This window comes from Sminthopsis crassicaudata, chromosome 3 (assembly GCF_048593235.1).
Source record: "Sminthopsis crassicaudata isolate SCR6 chromosome 3, ASM4859323v1, whole genome shotgun sequence".
Lineage (NCBI taxonomy): Eukaryota > Metazoa > Chordata > Mammalia > Dasyuromorphia > Dasyuridae > Sminthopsis > Sminthopsis crassicaudata.
Window position 1 is genome coordinate 414,788,205 of NC_133619.1, and position 23,727 is coordinate 414,811,931.

At 33.1% G+C, this 23,727-nt stretch overlaps 1 protein-coding gene across 1 annotated transcript in view; it reads left to right on the plus strand.

The window, feature by feature from the left end:
* The window catches only part of TMEFF2 (transmembrane protein with EGF like and two follistatin like domains 2), a 291,352-nt gene that overhangs the window by 135,328 nt on the left and 132,297 nt on the right, over window positions 1-23,727 (plus strand). Inside the window, exon 5 of the mRNA XM_074302820.1 lies at window positions 22,381-22,477. Within this exon, the coding sequence (XP_074158921.1) occupies window positions 22,381-22,477 (97 nt within the window). The remainder of the gene's footprint in view (window positions 1-22,380; window positions 22,478-23,727) is intronic.

A 23,727-nucleotide genomic window follows, 5' to 3' on the forward strand; every position in this document is an offset into this window, starting at 1 on the left:
AAACTCATATTTGTTTTTTAAAGCTCTTCATACATTTTACAATCCAGCCAAATTGATCTTTTATCTGCTCCTCATACACAGTACCCCATCAGTTTCTGAGAATTGAAAAATGATAGTTCATGATTAACTTTTCCTATAGTTATTGGTAGATTTGTGGCAAAGTAAGCATTTGCTATAAATCCAGACTCATATCATCGCCGTGCTTTGGGGCTGTCTGTCCATCATACCTGAAGTGCATTCCTTCCTCAGTTCTGTCTCATAGAATTTTTTTTTTTTTTAATTTTAGGCTGGGGTTAAGTGACTTGCCCAGGATCACACAGCGAGGAAGTGTTAAGTGTCTGAGATTTGATTTGAACTCTGGTCCTCCTGAATTCAGGGCTGATGCTCTATCCACTGCGCCACCTAGCTGCCCCTCATAGAATTTCTTACTCCCTTTAAAACTCAGCTCAAGTTCCACAAAATCTTCCCTATTATCTATATGTTATCTTTTTTCCTATATTCCTAATATTTATTTTGTATTTATTCTGTGCATACCCACATATATGTATATATACATGTTTCTCCTCCATTTGAATTTTGGGTCCTTAAAAGCCGGGATATTTCTTTTTCTCTTATCTTTTTATACCTAGCACCCAGCATTGTCTCTAGTAAAAGTGGGTACTTAATAAATATTCTTTGTATGACTGATTACTTATATCTCTATTAGAATAAAAGTATGATCTCGCCTCTTTTTTGCTTTGGCCAAAACTTATTTATAAATACCAATAATAGTCTTTTATTTGGAGCCAGAGTTAGACTTGCTTCGTGTTCAGAGTAGGCAAAACCAAAAGCTATGGATTGTAGAAAATGTAAAGAGGCCAAATTAGATTTGACATCAGGAAAACTTCTTGACAATTCCAGCTTCCCAAAGTAGGATGAGTGCTTCACATTAGAATAATGGGTCCCACTTAATGGAGATCTTCAAGCAGAGCTTTAACAAGTATTTATTGGGATTATTATAGCCAGGATTTCTGTTTTGAATGAATTGGAGTAGAAGGCCACTGAGGGTCTTTAAAATTCTCTAAATCTTTGATTCTTAAAGAATCAAATGCTCTATGAAGCAGTTTTAAGGATAAGAATTAAACTAGGAGGATATTTCAAAACAATCAACTAGCCATCTTTTCACCTAAAACCCATGTCTTACCTAATATCTGCATATTTTTTCTTATAAAATCCCCCATGAGCTCTGTTTCATGTGAGACTGATGTGATGGGTACTGAGGAACAGAGGTGAAGGAAACTCCTGTTTCTATTTCTATAATGGAATTGAAAGAATAGAATATTCCAAAAAACTAGATGATGTAGTGGTAGCTTGGAACTTGAAGTGGATGAGACACAGTGAGCTTAGACCTGGTCTTTCTATTGGGAGGAAATTTTGCACTAATGAAATACTGAAAGTCTGTTGCACCTTGTGATACCACAGACACAAATGATGTTAAAAATAAATGGTGATAATGGAAATAAATAGTGATAATGGATCCATTTGGATATGGAGATAGAAAAGCTAGCTGCTGATAACCTAAGAAATGAAATTACTGTTCTGTTTTGTTTTAATTATATACTTTTGGATTATTGTTCAAATGGTAAACTTAAAGGTAAAAGTTATGCAACTATTCACAGGTTCTATTTATAACACCAAGGTAATGAGAGATTCATAAAATATGGTTGTCTCTAGATGTAGTCAGAAAATGCTTTCAATCCTTGGTCTCACTACCAAGAATGCTAATAATCAGAAACCAATTTCTGTCTAGTGAGAAAGTAATTTTGTGCAAGAATATTTTGGTTACAAAAAGGTTAAGTTCTGATCTATTCCTGATAATGTACAACTTCTGTGCATTCCATATTTCTTTTTAGGTTCATATGGCTAAGAAAAGAATAAGGCTAGAGCAGGCACAGGATGCAGGCAATAATGTGTTATATCCATAATAATTGGCCTCAATCCATGAAATCTGCATGTAAATCCAATCCATAAATACAATTGCCACTTTATATAGTGGGCAGAACATTAGATAAAGACCCAAAGTCCAATTTAATTTGGTTCATATTTCAAGTTCACCTATCTATCTGCAATGTGTTAATGTCCACTATCAGGAGACAAATTTTTTTTGGAAATATAAATCATTTTGAAGACCTTGAGACAAAGGGCCAATACATATATCCAAGTACTTAAAGAGGTCTGTGGTTTCATTAATGTGAATATACCCTTGGTATCTAAAAACTTCTGTCATTCAATGAAGTAAACTCATAAAATTCTTTCCTTTCCATTTTTAGCAGTAGTGATATATTGTTTTTTAGAAAGCATTGATGCATTTGTTCCCCTGTCCACATCTGCAATTTGAGAAATTCCAAGTGAAAAGCATACCATCTATTTGTAAAAATAAGATGGAAGGTTCAGAGAAAACAGTCTTTGAGGTGAGGGGAGTCCAAAACAATTGATTCCACTAAATTCTGTATTTGGTCTCTTTTCAGAATACTGGATTTTGAGGGGTTTATGCAGTTTTTTTCATGAAACTTATTTCATTACCAACCATGTGAAAACCATTGTTTTTTTAAAGACACCCAAATTTGATGATAATTCATCATTTAGACACTTGCTGTGTGCCCCAGGATTTTCTGTTTACCCTATATCATCCATGAATCAAGAGAATTCCTTCAAGCACTTCAGCATTTCTTAGTATACTACTTCCCCCTTTTCTTTTTCCAGTCCATCAAACATTTGGAATCTGTATTCTAGATTTATAACTAAAAATAGTTATTCCCCAAGTGAATCCTAAAATAATCTAAACTTAGTGGGAATATCTTAAGACTTGTTAATACCCAGATTTAGATTGTGTAAACCAAGTGACATGGTATCTTCTCTATAGTCTTCTTAGAAGATAGATTTGATGTCTGTGAGCAAGACATGAAATTGCTATAGGCTACCTCTCTCTGAGCCTGCTGCCTATTTGATTTATATGATAAGTGATCTCAGATGACCCTCCAAGGCACTGAACCATTAGAGAATTATGCTGCACAGTGATAAGAAATCTTCAGAGATACCTAAATCTTTTTTTTTTTTTTTTTTTTTTTACCATTGGGAGCTTCATCTGTTTAGGAAGAATGAACATTTTTATGTATGATATTTCTATCTTGCTAGCCATACCTATATTAAAAAAAAATACAAACTTAAATCAATAGCACACTGACAAGGACCCTAGAATTCTGCAATATTTACCAAGTACATGTCAGACTATAGTTTTTTTTCTCTCATTTTATTTCCTAAAAGTTGAAGGACTGATAGATTCTAAGTTAAAAGTTTCAGTCAGTTCTTTGATAAAGTAAAGAACACAGCATTTATTTTCCTGTGGGTATGTGCTTTATTTGGTCTCTGTAGTAATCAACAGATCAGATGAACTCATGGCTTTATGATGTAAAATCCTATCCTTCAGGAAAGTGACTGCTAAATTCATTTTTCTTAAAATCTCTTATTAGACATTATTTCTAGCAGAAGTTCAGCTCATGACATGGTCAGATAACCACATACCCTCAGGTTTTGCAGAAGAACTTAGATCCAGTAATTTGTTAAGAATGAATCAAAACCTGTCCCAGCTGTATTTATGGCTAGTGAAGTATTTCTTTTAAAGACGTCCATCATCTATGTGACCACTTCTGTCTTTAAGATTGCCTTAGGGTTAGTGATACTCAGGGCCAAAGAGAATATTTGTTCCTTTAAGATATGTCATTACCTTAAGCTATACAAATATGGGCACTTCTTAAGACATGGTGCCCTGAGCTACACTTCAGATCACCAGGACCTTGGCTGGCCCTGAATGTGATCTTCTTTTTTGGTTATTACATTCTACCAATGGGTTTCATTTAACACACAATAGTTTTTAGGAAGGAGGAAATCTTCCCTCTTTGTAGTACATTCATCCTATCCTGGGATGCTGCCAGCCATGGCAGGTATAAAAAAAATGTAAGTTGTCCCTAAAACACAGTTTCTCTTTTTAGAAATTCTTCTGAATAATTTCTCCTCTCCTCTGGATAGGAGTTCTGTTATGTAAGCAAATCCCTTCTTCAGTCATGTGACCTCTCTGACAGGAAATCTTGGGCATTTGGACTCTTTGGATTCCCTTACAGGTTCAGGGATGTTGTAAAAAAAACTTTCCTCTATTTTTGTCTATCCATGACTAGAGGTGAAGGTAGAGCCAGAATGCAGTGTGTGTAGCCAATGTAAAAAAGCAATCTGGCTTTGTGCTCACATGATGCTTCAAAACCTTTGCAGGGTCCACTCCCTCTTCATTTTGAATAGCTTTCCTGTGATTCTGGAAAGCATTTGCATTCTCAAGTGATCATTTTTTTCTCAAAAATAAATTTAATACAGTAAAATTGTCTCCATATGCTGCCTGTCTTTGGCTGAGGGATATGTTAGGATAGAAAGCTTTTACAAGACCTAAATCCTCTTCCTCCTTACATTGGCACATGAGCCAGTGTTATTGTCAATACCTACATAAATCTATTGGGTTGGTGCTTCCTCATACACAAAACAGATTTGTGGCTGTTTAAAGGGACAGAGAGGTGCTGCAAAAAGATAATCATATTATGTCTCCACCAGTGTCCTGCAAAAGATACCTAAGGCATAGTCCTTTATTTCGTTATTGTTTTCTTTGAATCACATGATACTCTTTTTCTGAAGAAAGTTCCCTCTTCATTTCATTCGATTATAAAATAGAAATGTATATGACAAAAGTCATGTAACAATGGAGGAAAGAGAATTAAAGGTAGAAATTGTCACTTGAGTTTAAGTTGTTGAACAGAAAAATGAAAAACCTGGAAAGTGTAGACAATATACCTTCATTTTGTCTCATTTAGGTTTGTTTTAGGCTTCCATGCCTTTCAAAAATACTGTCAAAAATAATGTTTATTAAGAGTTAACTAGATGTGAAGCATCATACTAAACATTAAAAATACAAAGAATGGAGAAAATAGTTTCTCTTCTCAAAGAGCCCCCATTCTTATTGAGAAGATGACCTGTTAACAACTATATATGTAAAAGATATATCTATCTATCTATCTATATATATATATATATAGTTATTGAAGATAATATATATCTATATATAATGTACAATCTCAGAGGGAAGGTATTAAGGGAGATTAGAAAAGGTTTCTTGAAAAAGTTGGGATTTTAATTGAAAATTGAAGGAAGCCAGGGAAAACAGAACTAGAGATAAGGAGAAAGTACATACCAGGAATGGGATGTAGTCAATCACAGGGTTGAGAAATAAAGTATTTTGAATGAGGAATAAGAAAGTGTTCAGTATCAGTGGAACTTAGAGTATATGATGGAAGAAAAGTATAAAACCAGAGAGATGGGAAGTGAGTACGTTATGAGGGGCTTTAAAAGTTAAACAGAGGATTTCATTTTTGATTTCTAGAGGGTAAAAAAGAATGACTGGAGTTTATTGAATGGGAGATTGATATGGTCAGACTTACATCTTAGAAACATCACTTTGGGAATTAAGAGTAGAATAGATTAGAGAAGGGAGAAAGACAGGGAGTACCAACTGTAATGCATAAGTGGAAATGTGGTAAAGGTAGAAATCACAAGACTTGGCAATAGATTTTCTCTACAGGGTGCTAGAGTGAGTGCAAGAATGGAATCAAGGATGACATACATCTAGGTTTCAAGCCTAAGTGACTGAGAAGATGGAGATACCCTTGACAATAATAGGGAAATTAGAAAGCAGGAAAGGTTTAGGGGAAGGAGGGTAAAGGTAATGAATATCCTTTGGAGCATATTTTGTTTAATATGTTCATGAGACATCCAGTTTAAGTTGTATTAATAGGCAGTAATATGTAGCAATGGATAAATAGATCTGTGAAATATCTAAATAGACATGATAATCAAATCTATGGGAGCTGATGAGATCACCTAGTTTAATAGTACAGAGGGAAAATAAAAAAGGACTTGAGGACAGAGCTTTGTATTAGAAGTCTGTATGTGAAATAAAGAACTCCCAATGCCTATGTTTGCCTAAAAATATTTACTGCAACTAAGAATGAGAATGTTGCAAGGGGCCAAACAAAGCAAAGGGAATTATTTAGCTTCCCAAATAGAAGGGAAATAAAATATTACATAGATTTTAAGGGCACAAGAAAAAATAAGTATTTTAATAGTTCTTAAGAGGCAAAGATCATTTCTGTCAGGGATGGTTCACCAAGTAAGCTCAATTTGAAAGTGACCTTAAATAAAGAGTAAAAATTTAAGAACAATAACAAAAACAGGTTTTTTAAGTGTGAGAGTGAGAAATAGTTTGTCCCAGGTGGAAAAAAAATGGTGTGAACAAATTCTGAAAGATGTAATGAAGCACTTGTACAGAAAACAATTGATAGTCCAGTTTGGTTGGAGCACAGAGGCCATGAAAGGTAATAATGTGAGATAAAGTAAAGATTTTGACCTGCATTATGAACAACTTACTATGTTCACCTATAAAATTTAGCATACTTTATATGAAATACAGACAAGAGGTTCTAAAGATTCATGAGCAGCAAATTAATGTGGTCATTCCTGTGAATTAAGTTGATCATTTAGTTATTAATCTATAGTTCCTGCCAGTAATCTTCAGACTCTTCCTAAGATAGTTCCTGGTATAGTGTTCATATACTGTCCAAGTTTCTTAGGTATACAATAATGAGATCAGCACAATGGCTCTGTAGACCTTCAGCTTAGTAGTCAGTCTAATACCTCTCTCCCACACTTTCCTTCAGAGCCTCCCAAATACTGAACTAGCCCTGGCAATGCATGTGTCAATCTCATTATCGATGTGGACATGCCTAGAAAGAATCTCTTGAAGATACCTGGCAGGATAAGATACCAGACACTGAGGTCCTTTCTCAAACTAACCTTCCAAGCATTCCATCTCTACTGCAGAGAGCACAACGCCACAGAGCCAGCCACATTGTTTGAAAGCCAAATGTACACTTGCCAAAAAGAATTTTTTATGGAGAACTCATGCAGGGCAAGTGCTCACAAGGTGGTGAGAAAAAGTGATACACAGATACTGTTGATGTCTCTCAGGACCTTTACAATTGATTGTATGGCATGGGAGACACTGGCACAGGACTGTCCAGCCTGGCATGCCCTCATCAGAAAAGATGCAGTACTTTATGAGCAAGCAGAATTGAATTAGCTCAGAAGAAACTCAAGGCTCAAAATTAGAGAGCCTAACTCAATTATTCATAGTGACTATTTGTGTCTGACTTGTGGCAGAGTTTTCCAAGCTCATATTAGTCAGACACTTTGTGATTTCACTCTAACATAGTGATGTCATTTTGTATCTCTTCAAGAAAGAAGTACAGCAATTACCAACATATAGATAAGAAGCTATAAATGGAGCCTTTGCACAGTCCATTAATTTCCAATACTGTGTTTTATTATCCACAATAGCAGGTCCTGGGTTCTAATTCTGCAACCTACAAATGGTATTGCAGGCAATGTTAATAGATAACATTCAGATAGAAATGTCTAATGATCAACTAGAAATACAGAGTATCCACTGTCACTCTACCTCTCAAAGAACAAGAACTACTGAAGAAAACAGGAAAGGTAAAATCAGTGTAACTGATTATTGAACTATTACATGAACTATTCTTGACATATGTTAACATATGATATATGTTTACATATGAACTATTACTATTTATTGTCATAGAAATGAAGGAAAAGTTATTATCATAAAGAAGGAAATGGTCAGAACCATCAGATACACAAAATAATTTAAGGAGAATAAGGATTGAAACAAGATCATTGAGTTAATAATTGAGAGGACATTGGTGATACCGTAAAGAAGTTTTGTAGAGTGGTGTGGAATACAACTATGTAGCAAGGAATTAAAGGATGAATGAGTAATGGAGAAAAAGCATCACTTGTGAATTCTATAATATTGGAAGAGGAAAGGAGAGAGAAACAGAGACAGCAACAGAGACAGATAGATAGATAAATATATATATATATAGAGAGAGAGAGAGAGAGAGAAAGAGAGAGAGAGAAAGAGAGAGAGAGAGAGAGAGAGAGAGAGAGAGAGAGAGAGAGAGAGAGAGAGATTGAGAATGCTACTTATAGTAAGATCCAAGAAAGACTATTGTGAGAATGTTCATAAAAGATGGGGAGATTAGTACTTTGGGGGATTTATTTTTAGATTTAGATTTAGATTTAGAAAAGCCTGGGTCCCAACACTACATCTGATATTTATCAGCAGGATACCTAGTTTGTCAGAACATCAGTTTCTTCATCAGTAAAATTGGAATGAGCATACTTGTAGTAGGCTCCCTACAGGTTTGCTGTTAAGTTCAATGAACTATGGTGTATGAAGTACTTTGCATACCTTAAGACACTACCGGAATCTGAGCTCGTATTGTCTTTAAAAGGAAGAGAGCCTCCTCTTTCTTTGAGACAGGAGGGGAGCCAAAAAAAAAAAAATGCATGAAGACACAGAAAAAAAATTGAATATAGAAGAAAGGTATGGAAAGAAAGATCTGAGTTTGATGGCTTCAGTTTTCTCTTATTAAAGTAGTAGAAGGGAATCCCCTAAAAATGAGAAAAATAGGGGGTGGTTAAAGTCTTAATAAAAGTACTTTTTAAAATGTTTAAAATAGCCTTCACATAAAATGTGGTAAAATCCAAATGAGATGAAGAAATGATAGTATAATTCCATTGGCAGCCCAGCTGTGATAACTTAGAATAAATTTATAGCAGATCCAATAAACACAATAAAGGCAAAGAAAGCTACTGGTAGTGGTTTCCTAGAATTAATAATTAGGAGGGTGAGAATAATAGAAGATGAAGGAAGAAGAGAATTTAAGAATAATGATGCTTACATTATTAATCATGAGGTTCAACCTGAGGAAGAAGGCAAGTAAAACAAATCTAGGATTAATAGAATATATCATCTTTATGGGCCCTTCAAGGAAGAAATCAAAGACAGTAAAGGAACTGAGAAACATAGAAAGACGAAGATGATTTCAGAACTCATCTTGACAGTATAACTTCTTGAAATATTAATTCAGTGGGAGAAAAATAAAGAAACTTTAAAAAATAATGGATCCATTCTTGTCACTAATTCCAATTTTATATTATTTAAAGATCTTCAAACAAAAAGAAAAAAAAGTTGAATTTCTTGGTCTTTATTAATTACATTTTATGTACTTTACAAAACAATTTACATTGGATTTCTTTATCTCAAAGAAAAAATATATTTGAAAGCATACCAAAATATTAATTTATGTAATTATGTTTAGTGAAACTGTGAATATTCAAAATGTTTGAACACAGGTTTTTTTTTTTTCAATCAACAGGCTAAGTCTTGTGACCCTTTTATTGCTGATGAAATAAGATAAATTATTTTGCAATTGGTTATGGACATCTAAAAATCAAATATTCTTATTTCTCCTACATGCACATAAACCTGTTATATACATTGTCTTCTCATTTATAAATCAAATATTAAAAATAAATAAAAAGATAAACAAACAAGTGATTTGTTGAAAAAAAAATTTGAGATTTCCTGATTAGATTTGTTTGAGAATTAATTTGTTAGGAAACTCTCATAGATATTAAACACTTTTTTTAGTCCTTTTGCATTATGACAAAAAAAATCAATAAAATTGCTTTATTTGCAATATCCTATAATTCACTAACTAAGCATGAACATCTATAGCATTTGTTGAAAAAAATGTAGAATGAAAAAGAAAAATGAATTTTAAAATTTGAAATGTAAGGAATTTGGTTTAATTTTGATGATCATAATCCAAATGTAAAAGGTGAAAGTTATTTTTTCTTTGTTGAAGGCACAAGAATTTTCTTCTCATTTTTCTTATTCTTCTCTAGCTATCAGTTCACTGATAGAAAGATTCTCTATTTTTAATCCTGCTTTCTTTCTAAAATGCCCCTTTCCCACATTTATTCATTCTTTCTACTTCACAGTTTTAGATTGAACTAATGTTTTCAGTAAGTAGACATATTGATTAGTTTGAAGTCAATTTCTGACTTACTCCAGCACTTCAGCTTTTCAGATCCACTTTATGATGTGTTACGTATGTCTGTTTTTTTTTAATTTTATTTTGTGGCAGGTGCTCATAATCTTTATCTCACACCAGGGACCAAATGTAATGGCCTCTTATTCTTTAAAAAATGCTATCTTCTGTTTTTCCCCTCTTTTTAACCCATCAATTCTTATTTTAATGCTAAAACAAATGCTTTAATCTTTGTGATTTTTCTCAAGGTCATTTTATTTTTCTTTTTTCTATCCTTTGACCAAGTAATATTTTGGTCACGTACCCTCTGTGTCTTACTTCTAATTCTTATTTCTCCTTCCTTAGCCTTTGCAATCAGAAGTATGTACATTTTCTCCTCAGATTTCTCAGGATAAATAGAGGAATGCCTTGAATATAGTTGGCTTAATATATATTTGTGATTAGAAAACTAAACTCCTTATACTATTCATTTTTCATAGGTAGGAGAAATGAAGTATCCTTAAGGCAGTAGATTTAGAGCTAGGAAAAAAATTTAGATGTAATATAATCCAATTTCTTCCTTTTACAGATGATAAATGAGCCCAAGTTTATAGACCAAGGCTGAGAGTGGGAGATCTGGGATTTTAACCCAACTCCTCTTCCAGCTAACTCATTGCTCTTTCTACTCTATCATATTACCTTATTTCAATGTTGAGACAAAATGAGGCACTCATGAATTATTGGACAAAAGATTTTAATTTATATAGACATTAGAAAGATAAATAACAAGGATTTGGTGTCTGTTTCTTTGGACATGACCCCAGTGCTTTATATAAAAACACATGGGGTCAGTACATTAATGTTTAGAGCATGATCACAGGGACCCACTGAAAATTATTTTCACTGAATTTTTGTACCTCTCTTACCATTAATTCAGTTCTATTTTTAAGGTGTTTTCTTCAGTGGTGTGTGTGTGTGTGTGTGTGTGTGTGTGTGTGTGTGTACGTGTGTATATGCATGCACCTCTTTAATCCTTTGTTAAGGCTCTCTTCCTAATTTTCTTGAGTTATGCTAATTTCTTTTCTCAATATTTTCTTGACTACTCTTTCAGGAATTCTTGCTGGGCTTAGGCTCAATTAGAATTTTTCTTTGAAACTTTATTTATAGCTCTTTTCACATTATTATTTTCAGAATTTGCATTTTGGTCTTCCCTGCCATTATAGTAGATTTTTATGGTAAAGTATTTTTTTTTATTATTTTCTCATTTTTCCAGCTTATCTCTTGACTTTGGAATTTAAGTTAAAGTAGGGCTCCGCTTTCCTGTGAATGAGGAGACACTGTTCAAAGGTTCAGGCTCTTTTGTGTCGCTATTTTCTGAGCTAATTCTAAGACAGGTTTTCAATGTTTCCACACTGGTATGATCTGGAGAAGTTTGTTCATAATTCTCCTTATCTATGTTCTATTCTATACTCAAGAATGGCCCTTGTTGTCCTACAGCCATAAGATCGGACACTTTTTGTACCTAGAGCCATGACCAGGTCTTTTGCCATCCTGCATCCACAAGCTGTAGTGCTCCTCTCTACTTTTGAATGGGAACTAGGGTGCCTGCAACCTTGTGTATGACTTTATAAGCACTCTTCTCCACCCTGGAACTGCAACTCAGAACAGCATATGAGCAATAGAGTTGCCAATCGATGCCAAATATATCCAGTATCAACAAAGGCACTCTGCTATATTGACTCTGTCTTCAGGTACCCACAAAATCTGAGAGATTCAAACTATACAATGGTTAGGACTTTTTATGCCTCCAGATCAGAAAACTGTAGCCAATCAGTTTACACAAGGAAGTCAAAAAAGCCAGAGATCTCAGGAACACTGAGTTAAGAAAATAGGTCTTATCACAACTATGTACTTTAGCAATCTTTGTTTATGTATATGCCCTATAGTAACATAGATTCATTGAGGACTTTCTGTCTTCTTGGGCCTCAGTACATTGCTCTGCAAATCATATGTGTTTAACAAATATATTGTATTTGAACTGGAATTTTCACTATTTAAATTTATAATCATGTCAAATATGATAATGAACTCCAATTCACTGGAAATATACAATGAGACTTCAAGTAATTAACATTAATCAGGCCCTAAGTATATTGTAACACTAGGATTAAGGCAAACAGGTGAGAAAGGCAAATGGCAATGTCTGACTGGCATTCAAAACAAGAAGGTAGACAAGTCAGATTATAGAGAGATTCAAATTTTAGAATAAGAATTATTTATATGTACTTTATTCTCTGAGCAAATAATCTACAAAATGAGATGGCTTGATCCATAGGGGAACATGGCATTATCATGATCTGAGCAGAAAAATTAAGTATTCAACCAAAGGATGAAAAGATATATCCTCCAAACTTCTCAATGAAAACAGATCATAGAATTTTTATCTAATGAACATGACCACACCAAACTTCTACTCATTACTGGTCAATAATAATCCATTTGGACTCCTGCCTCTGCTGTCCAAATTCTCAACCTCCTTCTTTCTGTACCAGATGTTAAGCTCCTTATTTCACTTATAATCAAATGGGGACCCAGGTACCCACAGTAACAACTGCCCAGTTTCTGCTGAAGAACTTCACTTCCTCCCAGGATAATCACTTCTTGTCCCTCAGATTAGCCCATAACTCAGGAATCCCTTAGAAGGAAAGTTTTGCATTCTGAGAAAGTGACCAATGACAAGACATGACAAGATGCCACATTTGAACAAAAGTGCTTGACTGTGCAAAATATTTGTGATTGTTAATTTTTTTTCATTTGCAACAAAATTTTCTTTGTGCCTCCTCAATACTATCTGTATTGTGCTTAGCATAATGCATGGCAAAAATAAGTAATGCCAACATTAATAAATGTTGATTGGATTAGATTGAGCCCAGACTCCATTCTCTGATTGGAGATGGTAAAAGGTGGATATAGGAAGGCTCATTTGAGATCCTCCGTTTTAAAAGGACTAATCATCTCCTAATTCCTATTTCATCATACAGGATTTCATCATGTGCCATTCCCCTTTATCAGTTTCTTTCTATATATTTTCTTCCCCATTGAATTGTGAATTCTTAAAGGCAGGTACTGTCTTTTGCCTTTCTTTGTATCCCTAGTACTTAGCACAATGCCCATAAAACCAGTAGGTGCTTAACAAATAGTTATTGACTAATTTCTAGTTACAAAAGTAGGGTATAGGAAATTTACTGTTTAAAATATCCATATTTGTTATTTTAAGGTAATTGACTTATGCCTTTTTTATTTTGGTTAAGTCTAATTGAGCAACACAAAATGAATAGGCATGGGTGACTTACAAACTTCACTGCAGATGTCACTTTCCCCCCCAAAAAATAGCATTACAACAAAACCCACCTTTCTTCTGCACTACTTTTTTTGAAAACACCACTGTATTTCCATTCACCCAGGGTCATAACCTCCTAATTATGTCAGACTCCTCACATTCACTCATTCTATCTATCTTGTCATATTTCCACAACATCTCTCAAATTTTTCCTCTTCTCACCATTTACACAGCCATCACTCTAGTTCAGGATATAATTAATCTACCTGTTCTATTATAAAAGTCTCTTAATTGGTCTCCTTGCTTCAAATCACACATACCTGCAAAAGAATTTCCTAAAACACAGGTATATCTGACTTTGTCACTCCTCTCCTTGATAAACTCTAATGGTCACCTATTGAGTAGAGGTTCAGTTATAAACTCCTCTGATTGGCATTTAAAATCCTTCACAACCTGATCCCAATCTATCTTTCCAATCTTGCTACCTGTTACTTCTCTTCCTTCCAAATTGGCTGTCATTCAGTTCCCACATGTATGAAAACACAACTAAAATATTCAAACATTAATCATGATGATGATGGTGATGATAATAACTAGAATTTATGGAGCACTTTGAAGTTTATAAAGTGCTTTACAAAGAACATTTGATTCTCACAGAAACCCTATGAAATAAATGTTATTATAAAGCAACTAAGACACAAATAAAGTGACTTGTCCAGGATTTCAGATCTAATAAATATTTAAAGCAAGATTTGAATTCAGGTCATCTTAACTCCAAGTCTTGTACTCTATCCATTGGGTCAACTTGCTGCTAGTATAAAACCATCTTTTAGTTGTTATTCATTCGTTTCAGTTTTTGACTCTTCATGAACCCATTTGGGGTTTTCTTGGCAAAGATCCTGGAACATTTTGCCATTGTATTTTGTAGCTCATTTTACAAATGAGGAAACTGGGGCAAACAGGATGAAGTGACTTGCCACAGCTAGTAAGTATTTGAGGCCAAATCGAGAAGATTAGATCTAGCAGTCTAGCTAGAGCCATGTAGATGCTCCAACTATCTATTAAACAGAATTCATGAAAAGAAAAATTCTTTTTTTTTTTTGCTTGTGCTTGGTGACTATACACAATAGAAATAATTCCTTCTGAAAAATTTATGTCCACAGACATGACCTATTGTTTGTCACATTATGTACATTTTGATTTTAAAAGTATCTAAAAAATAAACTCAGCAGCTTGGCTAGTCACATTGATCACATCATTAACAATTATTATTTGCAAGTATTCTCTCTTCCCTACAATATGCACAGGTTTTTTGATTAAACAATAAAATCTATTCAAACTATTCTCATTGAAATATTATAAATTATTATTTGTACTGTTATTAATAAATAAAACAAAAACAAAATAGTCTTGATAATGTTGAGAGCAAAAGGATTCTGTACCACTAATAAACAAAATAAATATTTTAATGATATGGCCTATTCTTCTTTAGTTCATCATTTTAAATTTCTATTTGTGGTTTTTTTAAGTATACACAATAATTTAGTCAATTGTCCATGGATAGATATAAAGAAATTCACACATATTGTTGATATGTTTTTATTAATAGAATATGAGATTAAGCAAGGTAGAGACTGCTCTTAGCAACTGTATTCTTTCTTTAGAAATTCAAAAAACATTTCAAAATTGTTCTTAAAACAGTTCTCATTGTGACTCTTATTTACCATTATATCATAAAATGGAAGAATTTCCTGTTACTATAGGGTTTTAAATAACAGAAAGTTCAGTATCAGAGACCACATTCTATGGTTATGTTTGTTTTACTGAGGAGAGAAACAAAAGACAAATTTGTCTGACAACAGCTGAAACAAAAACCCAGGTAGACTAGTCTGCCATAGTTATTTAATGACAATACAGCTCATCAGTCTAAAGCATTTTAACAAGGCATTTTCCTAAAGCCCATCCTGAAAGAAAGATAATCCATTATTTTCTATATTTTATAGATGGAGATTCTCAGTGAACAAAGGGCCTGGAGTCAAGAAGACTTAAATTCAAATCCAACCTCAGATACTTATTAGATTTGTGACCCTGGGCAAGTATGTTAACTATGTTTGCCTCAGTTTCCCCAGCTATAAATGAGCAAGAGAAGAAAATAGCAAATCACTTCAGTATCTTTGCCAAGAAAACCCCAAATTGAGTTATGAAGTGAACTACAAATGAAACAACTAAACAGCAACAACAAATTTGCCATGGTCAAATGCAGACCTCTTTTCATTACATGATGCTACTCTGACCTATGTTTGTCAATTGCTATCTTTTCTCTCAGAAATCATTTAAATTGTAATGTTTTCCCGTGACCTGTCATGTTTTATTTATATATTTATATGTTTTTTCATTCATTCATTCATTTATTTTTGCTGAGGTGATTAGGGTTAAGTGACTTGCCCAGGGTCACACAGCTAGGAAGTATTTAGTGTCTGAAGCTAGATTTGAACTGAGGTCCTCCTGATTTAAGGGCTGGTGCTCTATCTACTGTGCCAACTAGCTACCTCATGTTTTTATTTATAATACTAAAATCTCAGTGGTATTTTATCTTAAAGGCTTAACCCATCTCAAGACAATTTCTCACTTTTTTTCCAATAACATTTTTTTAATTTTTTAATTGAAAAGTTATCAAATTCTTATTCATCAATAAAGAGAAAAAACAAATATCTTAAACTTATAATAAAATCTTTCATTTATTAGTACCTATAGAGGATATTTGTGTTTAAAATGAACATATTACTATATCATATGAGGTTTCAAGTAAACTGGCAACCTCACCCATTCTGAATGAATTCTGCCATGGATAATATCAATTTAAATGATATTTTTTTTAAAACAACTAAGTGTCTTCAGTTCTAGTTTAGTTTGAATGGCTGAAATCAATCAGGTCTAACTGATGACAATAGAATTGTGCCTCAACATGGTAGCCTTGTATTAATATGTTAAATTAATTTTTAGTTGTTGAGCAGCCAACAAATTATAAGTGATTTCTAAAGGGACTTTGTCAAGCTCTAGCAAGTCAGCTTAATTGTGAAAAATTAACTTTTGTAAAATAATCCCCTGTTTGAAAAGTGCTTAATTTGAAATTGCTTTTGATCAATCATGGACATGGTTCTTGGGTTTTAAATAGGCTTATTTATTTTTTTAGGTTTTTAAAACATGTGAAAGAGTAGTAATGGTATTAGAATTAATTCACTTTTTGATATTTCAAAAACTCCAAAATGGAAAACTATCAATAGCATCTTGTTTTCTTTATACCTTGATTTTTTCATCCCTCAAACAATTTCAACCCCATGAAACTAGGAGCAGATCTTGCAAATACATCTGTGATATTAAGCTCTCTTTATTATAGAAATATCAAACCAAAATGCCACTTTTCCTGTTTTGAGCATTTTAGCAATAGAATAAAACTGTATTTTTATTATTCATATGACCTCTCTTTGCACAGATTGGATTATGTAGGTTAAAGAAATTGTTTTTCATGCTTATCAACCAGTGTTTTCTTCTGAGTTGTAATGGGTGTTCTTAACAATAAAATTGGGTATGTTATCAAAAATATGAATATAGCTTGAAAACGATAGCTTAAAAGTGCTTTAGCCTTTGGATGAACTGCAAACAGCATCCATTAGTCAAGTCTATCTTGGTTGTGCAGGTGGAAGAGAGGAAAATAGAGCATGAAAATAGACAAGAGCAGTAAAGGAAGGTTGGGATTGAAGGTCTCATTTAAAATATTTTTCCCCAATCGCCTTCTAGGACAAAATAAAAAACCCCTCAATGTAATATGTAAAACCCTCCAGGATCTGGTACCACCCCTGAAAAGGATTATTTCTACTCTAGTTTAACTGATCTACTTATCTTCCATACCTCAATGCCTTTGAATAAGTGATATATAACTTGTATTTATTAATTTGTATGTATGTAGTATCCCATCAGTAAGCACCTTAAGGAAAGCATTTTTTTTCATTATTTTCTTTATCTCCCCAGTGTTTAGCACAGTCAATGCCTTGTTTAATAAGTAATTGTTGAATTCAATTGAATTCTTATTCTGCATAGTAAAATCTGTCATTTAATGAAAATATACTTAAGGTTCTATTATTTAGTTATTAAGTAATTATTTACTGCATATTGTCCAATAAAGTGATTTTTGGATTGTTTTTATGTCAAAATGATTCCATTGATAACAAACATCTTAAAATGTCATTGAGCAACCAACCCAGTTAAAGCAAAAAGAAAACTGGCAAGGTTGAAGGCAGATATTATAAAGTTGGTCTTTTAAGGACTCTTTTTAGGTCATATATAAGTTGAAGAAGTGAGGAATTTCTCACTAGTTTGTGAAGAATTATAAAACATTAATGAGACGTCCATTCATAGCTATACTATAATTAAGTTCCTACATTCATTCAACATTTATTGAGTGTTTAATATATTCATCACTCTATACTAGCTGCTGACATTCACTAGAATGTTTAAGCAAATTTTTTTAACTTTACCTTTGTATTAGGCAATTCCACACTGATGATATATCTAGTAATCATATCAGGAATCTTAATAAGTATTTGGTAAGTGAACCATATTTCAGATTTTATTAATGTTCTCATTTTTTGCCTTTACAATCCCATTTATTTCTGATAAGTCTAATTTCTTTCAGGATATCCCAATTCCCATGATCAGTATTCACACTTAACTATTTCTCAGCATTCAAAGAAAGAAAACATCCATGTTTTTCCTAAAAGACTACATGAAAAATAAAATGAAAACACTAAAGAGTACATAAAGTATTGTTTAAAAAAAAGTATAACGCTTATTTTATAGAAAATCAAGAATGAGGGAAGAGAATAACAATCATAAAATGTTCATGGGTCTAGAAGTATCTTTTAGGAAAGAAGAAACTGATTCTGAATAGGTAGATAGTTCATCTTAAGCCAAAAGTGAAAAAATAGTTATTCTTACATAAATGGAAACATAATTAAATCATATCCAATCAATTTGGTCCTAGTTTTCCTTGAAAGTAATTTCAACACAATAATAGGGCCATGGTACATAACTGGCTTAGTTACTTCCTACATTTATGACCTTGATCAAATCACCTTAACTCTCAATGCTTCAAATACACATGATCAGAATGTTAGAGTTGGAAGAAATCTAATAGACCCATTTGGTCCAACTAGTTAGCTAAACAAACATCCTTACTATAGAATATCCTTGAATGATGATTTATCTTTTGCTCAAAGAAGTCAAATCTCTCCCAACCTATAATATTTGGGAATAGATCTAATTGATTAGGAAGATTTTTCATCAAAATTAAATCTCTACAACTCTCACTCACTGTACCTAGATCTTCCTATAAGCAGAATAAATCTAACCCATGGTCCATATAACAACTTTTCAATGATTCTGATTCCCCTGCCTCCTCCATTCTAACTTTTTCTCAATATCTCCAACCAATCCTCCTTTGGTACGATCTCATGTCTCTCCTTCTCTTCCTTGTCACTATCCTCAATGTTCTTCAGTTTTATTAATGCTTTTCCCAAAATGTGACTCCTTGAACTAATACAGGATTCCAGGCAGAATGAGAGCAGAATAAAGGGGAAAAGATATCCATTTCCCTAGTCCTAAATTTGATGGCTTATTTAACATTAGCCTATGTTCATATTAACATTTTCCCTGTCATATCACTCAATTGACCCATATTAAGCTTTCAGTTCACTTGAAACCTATGGCCTTTTTCAGATTGATGAATATTATCCAATCTTCCTCCATCTTGCACTTATGAATTTGGATTTTTTTTTAATTTTTTGAATCATCCAATGAATTAACTATATCTATCATTACTTAAAATGTTAAAAAAAAAAAAGGATCCCTGCCAACTTTCAATATTATAAGCCAAATATCGATATTGAGAAAGAAGATAAATTCATTCTAATTCCCTACTTTTTACAAAAACTTCTTAGCCAATAAGAGAATTATCAGATATGCCCCAGAAACTCATTTAAAAGACACTATAGTATGAGAAGTTATCATATATTAATTCAATCTAGACATAAGTATGTCTCTTGGATTCTTTTAGGTAGAGATAGAGTATAGAAATTGGGTTAAGTTTAAAATTACAAAACTCCCCAGTTTCAAATTCATATTATGGGAGGTCCATTTGTGCTAAGCAGAGACAAAGATGTAATTGAGGGAGGCAATTGCCTACAGCTCCATGTTCAGACAAGAACAGTTTTATGTTAATGAAAAATCTGGCATTTTGAGAAGTTGAAACATTTCTTTATTGATTGAGGAAATCAAGTAAAGAGATGAAGAGAGAATAGGAAAAGAGAGGCAGGGTGATCATCAAGAGAAAGGATATAATAGACAGAAGACAAATGTCCAAGTTTCACAGTTTTCCTGGTGGTTAATGTTCAGAAGTGTGATAACAAATAGTAATTGAACAAAGAATTGTTTTTGTCATGCAGCTATAGGCAGAAACATCTCTGCTTCATATAATTTCATGTTTGTCTCTTAGCTTAGCTTCCCCGGCACCCAAGAGATTTGCTAATTGAGGACATGATTCTTTTTGAATTTAGTTTCTTCTTAGATCTATTGACTTAAAATCTACTAACAATGCTGCTCTTTAGAAATATAGTGAAATTTTTAGAAGAAGACAAGTTATTAAAATAGGTTCTGTTCTATTTGCAGCATCTCTTTGTTTTCTGTATTCCCTTCTTCAATAAATCTCAAAATAATCAGCTCTATTGCTGCAGAAACAAATATTGTCCCAGAATTGGCTCAGTTTGTACGGATAACTTTCCTACCATGCTAGCACATTTTCTGAATGATAGGAACTTACATTTGAGAAGCTACTAATTTCACTTATACTAAATGAACTTTCACATTAGCAATTTCTATATTGCATTAATAATAAGAAAACCATAAAGAGACTGACTTCAGCTGTTAGATCTCCCCAGAGGTGTATGCCCTAACACACTGTTTTCCCCATGGTCCACTGCAATCATTTTGCCTTTATTAAGGTAATAGAGTGGATAATAAGATAAGTACTCTATACTTCAGCCAGAGCCTAAAGTTCTTTTTTTGCCTTTTCCTGCAAAAATAAATTAATATTAAGATCTCCAAGGTTTACTTTAAAGCAACTATAACTACCATAAATGCAAGTTTTGCTGTACTCTAATTTAACTTATGATTTTTCCTGGCAAGATATAAAAGATGAAGCATTCACAGATGAAAGCAAAGGGGGTTGGGAGCTGGGGAGGATAGAGGAAAATAAAAAGAAAGAGTAGTTCAGAAAATGAACAACTACCATTGCCTGAGCATAGTGGAAATATTTCAGATGTCTTAAAAAAAAATCAAGACACTTATCTGCACAACAAGGAATAAGAAAAGAGATAATGAAGTAGGCTGCTTTTTAAAAAATAGTTTAAAAATCTCTCAGTAGACATTTAAAACAGGAAGTGATAAGAAAATGCTACATTAATACAGAATGTGTTGAGTTTGGTAGGCTCAGTGTGAATGTGAATACATTTTCTCTTTCTTTGTTAAAAGTGTTATCTATTAGTTTCAATGGAAATTAACATCTTCAATGCAGAGTTTCTAAAACAGTCACTTTAATTTTTCTTGGCACAAATTTTTGAAAGACTTTTTTGGATTAAAATACATTCTTTCTTAGCAAAGAGTGATTAAGGGATAGATGAATTAGTAAAAGGTCTCTTCTAAGGAAAAATTTTGAGTTTTTTATTGATATGTTTCGTTTTTATATCACCTTCATTTTCAAATATATCCCTTATCTATGCCTGCTTGCATATCCCCAGCACCAACATACTTCACAACACGGAATTATATTATAATAACATAATAAGTTTTTTTTTTCCTTTTTCTGAGGCTGGGGTTAAGTGACTTGCCCAGGGTCACACAGCTAGGAAGTGTTAAGTGTCTGAGACTAGATTTGAACCAGGGTCCTCTTCAGGGCTGGTGCTCTATGTACCTAGTCCTGTGCCACCTAGTTTCCCCCTATAAGTTTTTATTGAATTGAATAAGATGTATAATTAATTTCCTAACTCCAAAATAATGATTTTGAAAGGTTAGATCAACCCACCCTGCTATTAACTTTTTTTTTTTTTTTTTTACTGAGGCAATTGGGGTTGTGACTTGCCCAGGGTCACACAATTAGGAAGGTATTAAGTGTCTGAGGTCAAATTTGAACTCAGGTCTTCCTGACTTCAGGGCTGGTGCTCTATCTACTGTGCCACTTAGCTTCTCTTCTCCCCCCTCACCCCCACCCCACTATCAACTTTTAAAAGAACTTATTTTTTCTTCTGATCATCAAACAACATTGTTGATCAACAGTTATTTTAATTTTTTTTAATTTTGTACATATAAATTTTTCTCAGGAAATTGCTGTGAGAGATTTGTTGTGGTAATCATTCATTACCTCATTCTGTAGCACTAACATTCAAGAAATTAAGGTTAATAAATTACTGCCAAGTAAGGACTGTTTCCTAGAACATGCATACATAATACTTTTTATTTATGCTACTTATGAATAAGAATATAATTCAGAATCATCATGAGCAGACATTGTACATGAAACAGGAATAACTTTGAAAGGGGAAAAAATAGAAAATACTATGAATATTTTTCCATTAAAGCCATATACCTTCTTCAAGAAAAATTAACATTTAAGTAGGTCTTAATTATCTGTTATAAAGTTTTGTCAATCACTTTTGATAAACTCGATGTGATACTTTTTGTTTGCAAAATGTATACAGTCACCATATATCTTTCTTTGTGTGACATTAGTGTTCTAACTGCCCTTGAATTTTAAAAAGGTTATCATGAATCTAGAGACTTCTGAAGAGTAAATTCCAACAACTTCAGTAGAAAGATATACTACCTCACCAAAAAAAAAAAAAAAAAAAAAATTCTTATCCATTGTACTTAACTGTACTCTTTTTGGTTTGCATTTTGTAGTCAATGAAGGATCTGGAGAAACCAGCCAAAAGGAGACATCCACCTGTGACATTTGTCAGTTTGGTGCCGAGTGTGATGAAGATGCAGAGGATGTTTGGTAATGTTTTGCACTTAAAAATTAAGATTATTTGATTGGAAAATACTGCTGATGAGATTATTTCCTATCCCTTCAATCACTCACTTTTTAAGTTTTCAAAATAATTTACTTGGCTCCTTCCCAGAGAGAAAATAAGAATTTTCATAGTCTAAGCAATTTCCATTGTCCCTCAAAACAAGGAAGCCAAAATGCAGTATTATTAAAGACTTTATATAAGAAATACAGGAATGTTACCTGTGTACATACATGCATATATATACACAGGCACATAAAGGAGAGCTGATCAAATTAAAAAAGCCATGGGATTAAGTCATGTCTCTGACACTTATTGACTCTATGATCTTGAGTATGTCACTTAATTTCTCCCAAACAACTCCTCAGTCTTCATCCATAAAATGAATTGAAGAAGGAAGTAGCAAACAACACCAGTATCTTTGCCAAGAAAACCCCAAATGAATCGCAAAGAGTTGGACATGGCTGGAAAACAACTGAAATGGTACAGTCTCTGGGCTTAAAGTTTTCTAAAACTTTAAGTGAGGAGAGACCTGGATTAAAATCCAGCTTCTTGAAACTAGCTAGTGACTCAGGAAAAGATGCATAACTCTTCATCTGCCTTTGTTTATATATAAATAAATCAGCTATTATGTTTAAAATGCTAACCATTCAAGTTATAAGGGCATCATTTGTACAAACTCTTGCTTTTAAGGCCTTATCCAATTGCCTTCAATCTATATGTCTAGCCCTACCTCACACATTCACATAATTTTACTTCATTTAATTAATGGACAAGTAAACTGGAGTGCTCACTGTCCTTGGTTTTTGGTCTTAGATTTTTGTTTTTTGTTTGGTTTGTCCATATCCCATAATGTAATTCCCTGCCTGAACTAGAGAATCTTACTATTTCCTTAAACCCTCACTTTAGGTACTACTTCTTCCATGAAGCCACTTTTCCTTTCTTCAATCTTAACCTACTCTAGCATTCTCATCCTCCTTTAATTTTATCATAAATTTGTCCCCTGTCTTTATTTTTACATACATATCCATTTTGTATTATATTGATTTGCATACATGTCTTATCTCCCTCGTCAGATTGAAAAGCCCTTGAAGTCAGGGATTATGTCTTAATCATTTTCATAACACCACTGCCCTCTACTCATTTAACATTTAATATCTCTTAGGTTGAATTGAGTAAAATAATCCCAGTGATTTTTTTCTTTCAAACCTATCATTCAATTATAGCAAGCAATGAA